The sequence below is a fragment of the Cnephaeus nilssonii genome, assembly GCF_951640355.1.
Source record: "Cnephaeus nilssonii genome assembly, chromosome: 4".
Classification (NCBI taxonomy): domain Eukaryota; kingdom Metazoa; phylum Chordata; class Mammalia; order Chiroptera; family Vespertilionidae; genus Cnephaeus; species Cnephaeus nilssonii.
Window position 1 is genome coordinate 69161496 of NC_137075.1, and position 13563 is coordinate 69175058.

A 13563-nucleotide genomic window follows, 5' to 3' on the forward strand; every position below is an offset into this window, starting at 1 on the left:
TTTGGACAGTAGGTGGGGAGTAGATGTGGAAACTCTTTATTAAACAGGATTGCCTCCTAACAAAAATGCTGTGGAATGAAGTAGTTTGGTCAAATCAACCAGCCTTCTATCCATCTAACAAATACCTAGTAACAAATTAGGTAGGGACAGAGGTCCAAGATAGTGGCAGAGTAGATGGAAGGTACATGGACCTTTTCCCAGGACTAAACTGGAATTAAAATTAAAATATAGAACAATCAACCTGAATAACCAAACGAAGACTATTTGAACAGAAGTCTTATAACCAAGGATTTACACTGGTAGTAAGGGTGGAAACATGAAAAGGCCTGGCCCTATTCCCAAGGGCTGCAGCTGAGAATCTGGTGGGGTATCTCAGCTGCAAAGGTTCCCCTTGAGAGCACCAGAGCCAGCAAGAGGCATCCACATAACATCTGGCTGTGAAAAGCAGGAGGGATTCTGTCCACCAGGGAGAGACAGGAGTCTTCTACTAGGGACACAGGTGCCCTCCTAAAGGGACAACACACAAAATTTCGTTTGCAGCCACTCAACCTGGGCTCAGGTGGAGGGAGGGCAGAGCATACTAAAATCATGTGAGGAGAGATGGGGGGTTGTGGCTCTGAGGAAAGAGATGATGGAAGAGTTTCCAGGATTCCTGTACTGAGTCACTTTTCCACAATGCCATCTTTCCACTTTTCCATCTTTCTTGGGTGGAGCATGCCACTCCATACAAAGAGAGAATCTTAAAAGCAGCAAGAGAAAGACAGTTATCTACAAAGAAGCTCCCATAAGACTGTCAGGTTATTTCTCAATAGAAATATTTCAGGCCAGAGGGCATTGTCATGAAATATTCAAAGCGATGAAAAGCAAGGACCTACAACCAAGACTATTTTACCCAGCAAAGCTATTATTTAAAATTGAAAGAGAAATAAAGAGTTTCCCAGACAAGAAAAGGCTAAAGGAGTTCATTACCACCAAACCAGTATTACAAGAAATGTTAAAGGGTCTTCATTGTTAAGAAGAAGAACAATAACAACAGAGGAACACAGTTATAATGAATAAAATTAAAATGACAATACATATGTACCTATCAATATTCACTTTAAATGTAAATGGCTTAAATGTTCCAATCAAAAGATATAGGGTAGCTGAATGGATAAGAAAACAAGACCCATATATATGCTGTCTATAAGAGACCCACCTCAGAATGAAAGATATACACAGACTAAAAGTAAAAGAATGGAAAAGATATTTCATGCAAATGGAAATGCAAGGAAAGCTGGGATAGCAATACAGATTTTAAAAACAAAGGCTATAATAAAAGACAAAGAAGGACAAATAGGGCGTAGATTGGGAACACAGATATAGGAAGTCTGGGGGAACTTTTTTCAACTCAACTGTATGAGTTCACTTCTGCAACGGCCCAGGATGATGACTAAGAGGGACATTGAAATGTAAAGTGTTAAGTTGGGGGCTGAACTAGTAAATAGACAAAATGATTATAGCTAATATTATGTAGAAATCTTTTAAGGCAGGGGACTCAAAAGTGTTTTTCAGCCCTAGCCAGTTTGGATCCCGGGTTCAATTCTGGTCAAGGGCTTGGTTGCAGGCTCCAACCCCAGTCAGTGCACATGTAGAAGGCATCCAATCGATATGTTTCTCTCTCTCTCTGTCTCTCCCCCTGCCTTCCACTCGCTCTAAAAATCAATGAAAAATTCTCGAGTGAGGATTAACCAAAAAAAAAAAAAAAAAGAAAAAATGTTTTTCATGTGAGTGTACACAGGCAGAAGGGAGAAAGGGCATAAATCTTGCATCTAGAATTGACAGTCTTGCTTTGAGCTGTTTTGCTTCATATGTCATGGCATATCCTCAACTGGCAAGTGATAGTGCAAGTTACGTACCCATGAGAGCCCCAAACACTTGGTCACCTATGGAAAAGTCCAGAAAAGCTTCTGAAATGTGTCATATTATCAGTTGGGCTCCACCCTTACACTACAGTAAAGCTACAGATTGAGAATCAGAAGAAAGGTCTTAAGGCTTCTTTTTGTCTCTTCCCCCATCCCTTATTTATTCTAGAATAAATAGGTGAGGAGAAGAATAACTCTTATAAGGACCTGTACTCCTGTAACAACTATTAGTGGGCAAAAGTATTTATAACAGGAAAGTTTATTATGAGCCCTTTAGGCAATTCCAACTCAACACACTGGAAGAAAGAGGCAGAAGACCAGGAAGGAGGAAAAGAGTTGATAATAAATAGAGGAAGGCTCCCTAGCCCTCCCACTCAAAATCTTCCTCAAAGGCACAGACAACCAACACATTTATTTGTTGTTTTGCAGAGGCAATACAGACATTTAGCACAGCCAGCATAAGAAAACCAAATTTTGTGGTCTCTGGCACCCCCACCCACCCTTCTGCCCCCCTCCCCCCCCCCCCCCCCCCGTGCAAAAAAAAAAAAATCATTGTCATACCAGTTATTCACTCTTTTAGAAAGGGAGAATTCAGCAATAGTTCAGTGTCTGAATTCTAATACTCCCAAGGCCTGGATTCTCAGACTTGTAGCCAGTTTCTTTTTTTAAACAAAGCAAATATCTTTGTGGTTTGATTTTCCCATTCCTTGGTTGTTGCATATCAAAATTAGATAGAAATATTCTCATAGAGACTTCAAGAATGAATGAAAACACAGACCGCAAGTGAAATAGCTCAAGAAAATAGTATTGCCAAAGTCTTTTTCTGTTGTTATTGTTGCCAAAGTTTGTCTATTCTACATTCAACCATGGTTCTAAAAGGAAAGTCAAAGGCAGAGGCTCTGAAAAGATGGTGTCTGAATGGCTTACCCTGGTCAGGCTCAAGGCAACCACTGTTAACACCAAGCTCTTCTGACAGTGTGTCCTTCAAGGGTAGTCTGGAAACTTTGCCTTGTGTACGATATTCTTCCAGCTCAGACTGGAGTTCATCCACTTGGTCTTGTAATACCTGGAGTTTAAAAACCAACATGAGTATTGGATGTGACACCAAGCAACAAAAGAAAGAACAGATAAATTGGACATCACCAAAAGAAAAAAACTTTTGTGCTTCAAAGGATACCATCAAGAAAATAAAAAAAGAAAAAAAACCCTAGAGAATGGGAGAAAAGTTTTTGCAAATTACATAAGGGACTTGCAACTTGAATATATAAAGAACTATTAAAACTCAACACTAAAAAGACAAATAACTCATTTTATTATTAGGTAAAGGATCTAAATAGATATTTCTCTAAAGAGGATATACCAGTGGTAGGCAAGCTCGTTAGTCAACAGAGCCAAATATCAACAGTACAATGATTGAAATTTCTCTCGAGAGCCAAATTTTTTAAACTTAAACTTCTTCTAATGACACTTCTTCAAAATAGACTCGCCCAGGCCGTGGCATTTTGTGGAAGAGCCTCACTCAAGGGGCCAAAGAGCCGCATGTGGCTAGCGAGCTGCAAGTTTGCCAACCACTGGGATATACCAATAAGCAAATAAAAAGACACTCAACATCATTAGCCATCAGGGAAATGCAAATCAAACCCACAGTGAGATACTGCTTCAGAGCTGCTAGAATGGCTATAATAAAAGAAGACATACAATAGTAAGTACTGGCCAGGTTGTAGAGATGGAACTCTCATACTGGTGGAAATATAAAATGGTGCAAACCCATTGGAAAAAGTTTGGCACTCCCTTAAAAAGTTAAACATACAGCCATCATATGACCCAGCAATTCCATTCCTCAGTATATACCCAAGATAAATGAAAGCATATATCCACACAAAAACTTGCACACAAGCATTTACATCAGCATTATACACAATCTTCAAAACAATCCAAATGTTCATCAACTAATGAATCTATACTAATAAAAGGGTAATATACTAATTAGACTGGATATCTTCTGGACGTGTCCTTCCGGACAAATCTACGGTGGCGGGGGGCCGAGGCAGAGGCAGTTAAGGGTGATCAGGCCGGTAGGGGAGGGCAGTTAGGGGCAATCAGGCCAGCAGGGAAGGGCAGTTAGGGGCAATCAGGCCGGCAGGGAAGGGCAGTTAGGGGCGATCAGGACAGCAGGGGAGCAGTTAGGGGCGATCAGGCAGGCAGGCAAGCGGTTAGGAGCCAGTGGTCCCAGAATGGAGAGGGTGCAGGCCGGGCTGAGGGACCCCTCCCCTTCCCCCAACCCCCCAGTGCACGAATTTCATGCACCAGGCCTCTAGTGGATAAATAAGATCTGGTACAGTCATATAATGGAATATGATTTAGCAACTGAAAGAAATGAAGTACTGATACATGCTACAACATGGGTGGACCTTGAAAACATCATGCTAAATGAAGCAAGCCAGATACAAAGGACCATGTATTGTATAATTCCATTTATATGCAATGTAAACAACAGGCAAATCTATAGAGAGAGAAAGTAGGTGATTAGTTGCCAGGGCTGGGGTCATGAGAGAAAGTATAATAAAGTGGAGTAAGAGTTTCTTTTTGTGTGATGAAATGTTCTAAAATGGATTATGGTAATGGGTTGCACAATTCTGTGAATGTGCTAAAAAACTGATTTGTATACCACAAATGGGTGAACTGTATAGTTACGAAAAGCTTTCAAGAAAATAGAGAAGTGGATGGATTTGGGGAATTTTTGGAGGTAGAACTGACAGATTTTACTGATAACATAGTTCACTTTAAAGACATATAAAAACACCTCTACTTGATTAGAGCCAACAGCCAAACTTAATTGTAAAAGTAGCATGAATGTTTCATTTCTTTATTTAAGACTAGAGTCCTGATGCATGAAATTCATGCACTGGCGGAGGGTGTTGCTCAGCCCAGCCTGTGCCCTCTAGCAGTCTGGGACCCTTTGGGGGATGTCTGCCTGCCGGCTTAGGCCCGATCCCCCCAGGCAAGGGATTGGGCCTAAACCGACAGGCAGACATCCCTCACGCAATCTGGGATCCCTCACTCCTTACTGTCCGCCTGCTTGCTCCTTACCGCTTGGCTCGCTGCTCCTTAGCACAGCCTCAGAGGTGGGAGATGCTCCCGCCACCACCACTGCGCTCGCCAGCCGTGAGCCCGGCTTCTGGCTGAATGGCACTCCTCCTGTAGGAGCGCACTGACCACCAGGGGGAAGCTCCTGAATTGAGTGTCTGCTCCCTGGTGGTCAGTGCACATCATAGCGACTGGTCATTCTGGTTGTTCCACTGTATAGTCGCTTAGGCTTTTATTATATAGATGTGCATATATATTTCCTGAGAAGGCAGACTATGAGCAACCTCAAAAGGAGGAGATGTTCTCCTCATTTCTCTGACTGTTCATCTATAGCAGTCAGAACTCAGTTATGCTTACCTTGTTAGAATAAAGAAGTCTTTGTGATTTAAGAAAAACAATTCAAATAATTAAGCTAAAAAATCCAATATTCCTATTATTTATATAAGGATTTTTTTTTGGTCTCTTCTGGTAAGAATTTGTAATTATTTACTAGCTAAAGATTTGTGCGGTTTCTGCTTCATTTGCATTTTGTAAATAAGGAATCTAATCAGAAAAAAAACCCCACGGGACCAAAGCCAACTACATCCGATTAGGTCTGTAATGATGAATTAGGAAAGGCTAATTTTGGAATAAGCACATCAACATGACCACAGAGTCCTCTACTTGGAATAAACCATATTTTCCTCTAAGCACCCACCGGTAATTTCCGACCTAGATAAAGCAGACTTAAATGCAGTGTGCATGATTCCCTAATATTTCAAGATACTAAATAATAATATTAACAGCTAGCATTTGGGTTAAGTGCTTACCATGTCCCAGGCTCTAAGCACTTTCCATTCAGTTACTCATTGAATCGTCACAACAACCCCATTATCTCTACCTCCTACATATGAGGCATCGAGGCTCCCACAGAGTCAGTGACTTGCTCATGGTCACACAGCTAGGAAACGGTCAAGCGGGATGGGAACCCAGGCACGCCTCCACTTGCTAAGTCTTCTCCAGTCACTCACCCTGCACTGCTGCTCATATTCATTTCTCATCTGTGTCAGCCTCTCTTCTTGCAGGAAGAATTCAGCACTGCTGGGGTCAAGGTCACCAAACTAGGGAAGGAAAAGGAGAAAGCTGTCATTTTCCCAGTGTCCTTCTTTGACCTACAACATTCCAAAGGTCCCAGAGTCTGGTGTTCACCCAGTCTCTTGAGTATGAAAGGAATGTGACATTTAAGTAGGAACACTACCAACTGGATGATGGGAAGAACATTCTAGAGGGATGTGTTCAGCTAACCCAGGGATCATTTCTCAGTGCCATGCAATGGTTTCCTCACATCCAGCCTCTGAAATGAAATCTCTGCAAAGAGTGACTGCTTCCCTTAGCCACCTACATCCTTCCCTAATAGACATTTTCTTGGTGGCATTGCTCCTGATCTTTTGCGTAAACTACACTTAGGTAGCTGGGTATCAGGAAGTCACATTTAAAAAGATTTACCTTTTCTGCTAACACATTTTCCAAATTCCGTTGAAGTCTGTTTGTCAGATTCTCATACTCTGCCAGCTTCTCAGCATTTTCCAGCAGCTCATTTTCTAGTCGACTGTTTTCCTGAAGAAATTTGGGAAAATTAAATAGGCACAGATTGAAAAATAAGAAAACTGTTGTACCATTTTATAGGAGGCATACAAATCAGTGCTCTGGATTGAGAATTTGTTCATTTTGAAAGTTTCAGATTAGACAAAAGTAAATATTTAAAAAATAGACGTTTATTTTATAATCTAAAAGCCTGCCTTTTTTTCCCTACAGCACTGTGCTGTCCAATAGGGAGCCACTGGCAGTCATGTGTGGACAGTGAGCACCTGAAGCACGCACAGCACCAACTGAGGCGTGCTGGAAGTGTGGAACACTCCCCCGATGCCTAAGAGTTGGCATAAGAATATAAAATTGCTCAATAATTTTTGTATACTGATTCCATCAAAATGATAATGTTTAGAGATACTACTAGATTAAAGAAAATGATTTAAAATTAATTTCACCTGTTCCTTTTAACCGTTTAATGCAGCTATCTGAAAATTTGAAATTACATGTATGGCTTGCATTATCTTTCTTCTGGACAGCATTGCAGTAGAAAATTTAATGACATGAAAGACATTCTCAACATATTATGAAATGAGAGAAAACTGGTTCCGCTAACAGCAAAAGAGAAGTCAGAAAAACTATAAAAAAGTAGAATAGCCCTGAATTTTTATTTAGTGATAGAGTTTGGTTTACAATTTTATTTTGGTTTAAAGATGTAAAAGCTACACACATAGAGGTTTTTCATAATTGGTATATGTTTAAATTATTATAATAAAATAATACATAAAATGAAGTCCACAAAGGGTGGGGTTTTTCTGTATATATAATACTTGTTAGAGAGATTTCCACCCACATTTGTTAATATCTATAATAATAAAAGCAAAATATGCTAATTAGACTGGGCAGCTGAACGACCTTCCGGATGAAGCCAGGGTTGTGAGGGCCAAGCCCCTTGCACAATTTTTTGTGCATCAGGCCTCTAGTACATACATATATATATATATATATATATATATATATATATATATATATATATATATATAGTCACACAGACATGCCATTCAACCTATTTTCTATTCCAATGTTAAAGGCTGATTGGAAGAACAGTATTTTCAAAGTACATTTTGCCAAAAACATATAGAGCCAATATATGTTAACACATTCATGTTCACACCCTCTCACAGCAATATGGAGTAAAAGAGAATATGTTTGAAGCATTTAAAAAATATATCGTTCCCCCAAAATGCCAATTCTACAACTCTAACCCTTCAAAGTATGTCTAGATTTAGATGTCAACAATGAGCAGCCATCTCAAGGAATTGGGCCTGAGGGGGTGCTCTGGCCACTGCAGAATCAGATTCTGTTACTGACAACAGGGAATGCAGTCTGGATGTGGAAGGGAGTCAGATATGAATACAATGACCTATGATGGATCAGAAAATTGCCTTATTTCTGGCATGAACAAAGTAAGTGAAATGGAAATGAAAAAGTAATTTGGCCTGCAGTGTTGGAGAAAGCAGTGAAGGAGCTTAAAAGCCCATTGAGTAACAGAGAGAGCTGATGGCAGGGGCAGTGGGGTTGGGGACATGACAACAGGGACGGGGTGGAGTGGGGTGGGGGGGGGGAGATTGCTGGTGGTTCCTGAGGCTAGAAAGGTATGGCAAGCCCCATTTTAGGGGCCTCCAGTGCTATCATATTGAACACTTACAAAGGGTAAGAGCGTGATTGAACGTGTTCTTTAGTAAGGCAACTCTGGTGGCCATATGGAGGTCAGACAGATAGAAGAAAGGCTGCACATTAAGTCCATGAGAAATCATGATGAATTCTGAACCTATTCAGAGCCTATGGAAATGGAGAGGAAGTGGATAAATCTGAGAGGCATTGCAGAGCATCAAGACTTAAAGACTGATGAGTGAGGATGACTGAGGACTTGAGCTACTGGGACACAGCACATGGCGATGATGCAGACCAGGGAGAAAATTCAACAGAGGAAATAGTTGGATGGTTAGGGAGTGAGAATCAGCTCCGTTTTTGATGTGTGGAGTTTGGAAACCTTTCATAACCTCAACAATAGTGCATATTCCATATGTACCAATTACCTTCCAGACACCGTATGTGGAGCGTCTCATTTAATCCCCATTTCAATGCCTCGGGGTAGGCATAACGATGGTGCCCATTTTGCACATTAGGAAGCAGGTTTGGGTAATTCGTTCATGGTTTTCCAGTAAGTAGTGGTATTCGGATTGGAACCAGGCAGTCTGAGTCCAGACCCCACTCCCCTCTTATCTCTAGACTACACTGTACCATAGTATCTGGTGTCAGAGTCCAGTAAAGAGAAGGACCACTTCCTCTACAAGGCGTGGGAAAGGAGAGCAGGATGAGTGAGGGAAAAGGCACATTTGGAAGCACAAAAGCAAAGCTGATGGGCTCTGTGTGGCAGGAGACAAGTCCATTGGCTAAGAGGAAGGAGGGAGGGGAGGGCAGGGGAGGGAGAGGGCATCAACCTGGCCAAACAGCCCTGAGGACCCAGTGCAGCTTCAGGGGGAGAGAAGAACAAGAATCAGCTCTTGACAAACCAGAAGCCTGGATACCCCTGAAACGGAGACCCCAGCGGGAGTCTGCTATACCTGGGTCATGGCCCAGCAGGGAAAACGTACGGGGAACCCTGCCCGAGCCCTGGGCAGACTGGCCCTCTTCCACAGCTGCGGTTTCCCCAGCAGGCCACAGGCCGCAGAACTAACAGGAAGATTACCTTTAAAGAGAGGGCAAGGCGGTCCCGGATGTAGTTCTCTTCTGTTTTTGCCTTTTCAATTTCCTGCTCAAGTTCCAAACGCTGCTTGCCCACCTGTTGCATGATCTGCTCCCTCTCCTTTCGGAGTTCATTCTTTAAGGCTGCTATGCGTTCCTTGTACTCTTCATCCAGTTTCCTGGGAGAAGGAAAGACCAGCAAGCTGCCATCAAATCCCTCAGAGATCCCTATGTGGATCTACCAAAAATGGAAACAGTCAAGCAACTTGAGAAAGTATCTAGTGTATCCTGCTTTTCTTTAGGTGTAGCAAGACCTCATTCACGCCAGCCAGGTGTGGCCAAGCAGGCAGGCAGGCTGAGCCCCACCGCCCTGGGCCAGGGTGCTGGATAAGGAGGGATCTGGCCCTACCAGTCGCACCTGAGGTTGTACTCATTCCGTCGCTCTATGGCCGCATGATGATCGTCCACCTCTGAGGCCATTAGAGACTTGAGCTTCTCAGCTTTGTCCAGATCTAACCGTAGCTTCTCTTTTTCTCTGACCACTTGATCAACACGCTCCCTAGAATCAGAAATAAACTGAGTTAAAGGGAAACTGTTTCTAAGTAACAAGTAGACCCCAAAATGCTGTCATCTGGCTTGCTTCAATACAAACACAAAACCAAGACAACCAAACACCTTACAAAACAAGGACATTCCATAGCTCCCTTCAAAAACCTACATGCACATCTACGCTCTCCCTCATTTTTACAGCAGAGAGATGATAGCAGATTAGCCACATCTGCATATGGAAAAAAATGTATGTCACAGGCATCTCAATGACTTTTGCTGGACAAGTAGAAAAGGAAATGAATGAAACAACTCACAGCAAATGCCGGATCTCAGCTTTGAAGCTGGCCAGAGCCGCCTGGTGGATGCTGTTCTTGGTGACCAAAAGTTCATTTTCAAGAGCCAGTGTCAACTCTGTCAAGTTGACATTTCCATCAAGGCTAAAATCCAAGGCCTGGAGATCAGAACAAGTTCAAGAGAATCACAAGTTCTATCCTCTGGAAGCAGACAGTGAAGGTTAACAAACCCAGAGAACTAAATGTATAGTCTAGAACCGTGGTCGGCAAACTGCAGCTCGCGAGCCACATGCGGCTCTTTGGCCCCTTGAGTGTGGCTCTTTCACAAAATACCACGGCCTGGGCGAGTCTATTTTGAAGAAGTGGAGTTAGAAGAAGTTTAAGTTTAAAACATTTGGCTCTCAAAAGAAATTTCAATCGTTGTACTGTTGATATTTGGCTCTGTTGACTAATGAGTTTGCCGACCACTGGTCTAGAAGATGGATGATTACATTTCTTTAGTGACTGCTAAGGAACAATCTTTAGTCCGGAACATAACTAGCTCTCTTTAAGGAAACCATAACATAGTTATTTACATGTTTTTAAAGAAAATGCTATCTGGCAGTTTAAATAAACACAATGGTATAATTCTAATCCTTACCAACCAGAGATTAGTTAAGAGCATTTCTCTGATCAATAATTTAGGGGTTAAAAACATAGAAAGTAGTTAGCAACAGACTCCTGGTTAAAGGGGGTAGAAAAAGTTACCTCTTATCTTTGAGGTCTTGTGAATAGAAGTATCATTAAGGAGAAATCAAATAACCAAATCACAGTTTCAAAAAAACACCTGGAATTTTTCAACCCTTTCCCAATTTGTCATTTTCCTCCCATTTTTGCTGCCACACCTTCAGGATCTCCTGGCTGTTCTCAAGGCCCTCTTCCTGCCAGGTGTCAAGTATTCTCTCCACTGATGCGTAGCCCATCCCATCATCCAGGCAGGAGAAGACCCGAAAGCCAGTGGTACTCGTCATCACCAATGGGGTTGTAGTACGTCGTCCACTCTCATCAAAAGACTGGAGGAAGAGAGAGACTTGAGCAAGCTCAGGTATTTCGACAAGGTGTTGGTGAAGACCAAACCTGGTCAGTCCTGACCACAAGAGCAGAAGGTGTGTTTCTCTAATTTACACGAGGGGCGGGGAGAGTCATGCAGCCCCTTTGATCTTTTCCCAAGTGAGGCAAGAATGCAAAGCTTATCAAAAACAAGGAGCTCTGGCAGAGAGTTCCTTGCTATAGATGAGATGTGTCTCTACTTAGCACCAGGTTTCTTCTTCAGTTAACATTAAGGGACACAACTAGTGGTCATCCCACTCTGTGATTTATGGTCATTTTGCAAACCTGATTTTTCCTTCTCAATGGCTTATGCTTTCTTTTTTTTAAATTTCTTTATTGATTAAGGTATTACATATGTGTCCTCATCCCACTATTACCTTCCCAACCCCTCCCCCCCCCCCCACTCATGCTGGCTTATCCTTTCTTATTCTTCTTTTGCCTCACTCCTTCTCCTTAGTATTTTTCTTCAAACAACCGGGTAAGTCATTAAAAATTATTCATATGGGTTTAACTTCTACTTATAAAGAAACCACTTCCACCTGGCCAGCATGGCTCAGTGGTTGAGTGTTGACCTATGACCTAGGAGGTCATGGTTCGATTCCCAGTCAAGGCACATAGCCCAGGTTTGGCACAGGAGGCAGCCAATCAATGATTCTCTCACTCCCTCTCCCTTCCCCTCTGAAATCAATAAAAATATATATTAAAAAGAAAAAAGAAAAAAAAAAAAGAGATCACTTCCCATTTATTTCTTACCTGCATGGAGAGATGCCTTTTCAACTGTCTATATGGAGTAGATGCTGACGGTGTAAGGGATTTTCCATTTTTGAACAAGCCGTAGAAAAAATCTTCTACACTCATTGTACCATCAGGATCAAGATTATGGAAGACTTCCTCAAGCACCTAGAAAAAGGTAACCAAATGTTTTAAATATTTCACTCAAAATAACACAAGGCCCAAAGTACACTACTGGCCAATAGAAATTGGCACCAATGTTGATCCCAGGACTCCAGAAATATAATATGTCCCTTTATTCTAGTTTCACTAAATTTACTTTCCTTTCTAGTAATATGTCCTTCTACCTCACACAAACTAAACAAAAGTCCATTTCAACATCTTCACAATCTTTACACAAGTTAGCAATTACTGTTTTCTCCTTTACTCACACTTTTAGAGCAGGTATCCTTTTTCTTTTTTAAATTTCAGAGAGGAAGGGAGAGGGAGAGATAGAAACATCAATGATGAGAATCACTGATTGGCTGCCTCCTGCACCCCAACCCCCCACTGGGGATTGAGCCCGCAACCTGGGCATGTGCCAGACCCAGAATCAAACCATGACCTCCTGGTTCACAGGTTGACACTCAACCACTGAGCAATGGCAGCCAGGTGAGCAGGTAATCTTTAATGTTACTACACATCATTCTCACAAATTAAAAAATTACTTAAAAGATATAGCTTCCTAGTGATGTAATAGTAAAAGTTGGACATTGAGTCATTGTACTGTGGTTACTCCACATAATATTGTACGTATATTAAATTTTTGAAACTGGTATGTTAGAATTTGGTCTAGGGCAGATAGCAATGGCCTAAAAACTTAGATCTGAAACCCATGACTTGGGATTTAGAATGTTATTTGGAATGATACTGCGTGTTTTGTGTTTTTATTTGTCTTAATGCTTTAGCATGGGAGAAATGAAGATTGGAGAAGAAGGATTTTGTGTGTGTGCAATAGAAGGATTCTAAGAGGTGTAAAGAGAAGGGAATTTTTCTGGCCATTTTGCAACCTTTGACAGTAATCACGTGGTCCTCATCATATAATGGGGGGAGAGGACACTGGACTACAGTCTCTCTGACAGGCTTGCCTACGAGATGGTTTGTTCCCCAGCTCAATAGAGGAAAGGAAAGGAGAATAAAGCAGATGAATCACTGAAACACAAAACAGGGAGGGGAGGTAAAGACCTCTTTCTCCTCCTGGCAGTTGGATTCCTCTTTTCTATAGGAACATGCCTCCAAGGATTAAAGCAGAGATCAGCGGAGGATCTTGTTAAATGTGGTCTCTGATATAGTTAATGTGGGGGTGGGGCCTGAGATTCTGCAATTCTAACAAGCTCCCTGGTGATGCCCGTGTTGCTAAGTAATAAACAGAGTCAACATCAAATTTACTCTTATTGCATTAGAGCCTACAATTAATTGGGTCCACTCTAACAAAGGCCTCTTTGTAACACGTCCTTCAATTTACAATATTCATTTCCTAAGTCTGGACTATAACTAGGATTCCTGTCATCTCAGAATTGTTGATTTTATTCTTATTGTAATTGCTTGAGGCATTT

The 13563-nt window shown here is 41.7% G+C and overlaps 1 protein-coding gene across 1 annotated transcript in view; it reads right to left on the reverse strand.

Annotated features, from left to right (window-relative positions):
* NIN (ninein) overlaps nucleotides 1-13563 on the reverse strand; it is a 99269-nt gene that overhangs the window by 36101 nt on the left and 49605 nt on the right. Inside the window, exons 8-15 of the mRNA XM_079767563.1 lie at nucleotides 11990-12136; nucleotides 11032-11199; nucleotides 10169-10305; nucleotides 9724-9864; nucleotides 9310-9484; nucleotides 6477-6587; nucleotides 6002-6091; nucleotides 2832-2970 (exon numbers count right to left, since the gene is read on the reverse strand). Of these exons, the coding sequence (XP_079623689.1) occupies nucleotides 2832-2970; nucleotides 6002-6091; nucleotides 6477-6587; nucleotides 9310-9484; nucleotides 9724-9864; nucleotides 10169-10305; nucleotides 11032-11199; nucleotides 11990-12136 (1108 nt within the window). The remainder of the gene's footprint in view (nucleotides 1-2831; nucleotides 2971-6001; nucleotides 6092-6476; nucleotides 6588-9309; nucleotides 9485-9723; nucleotides 9865-10168; nucleotides 10306-11031; nucleotides 11200-11989; nucleotides 12137-13563) is intronic.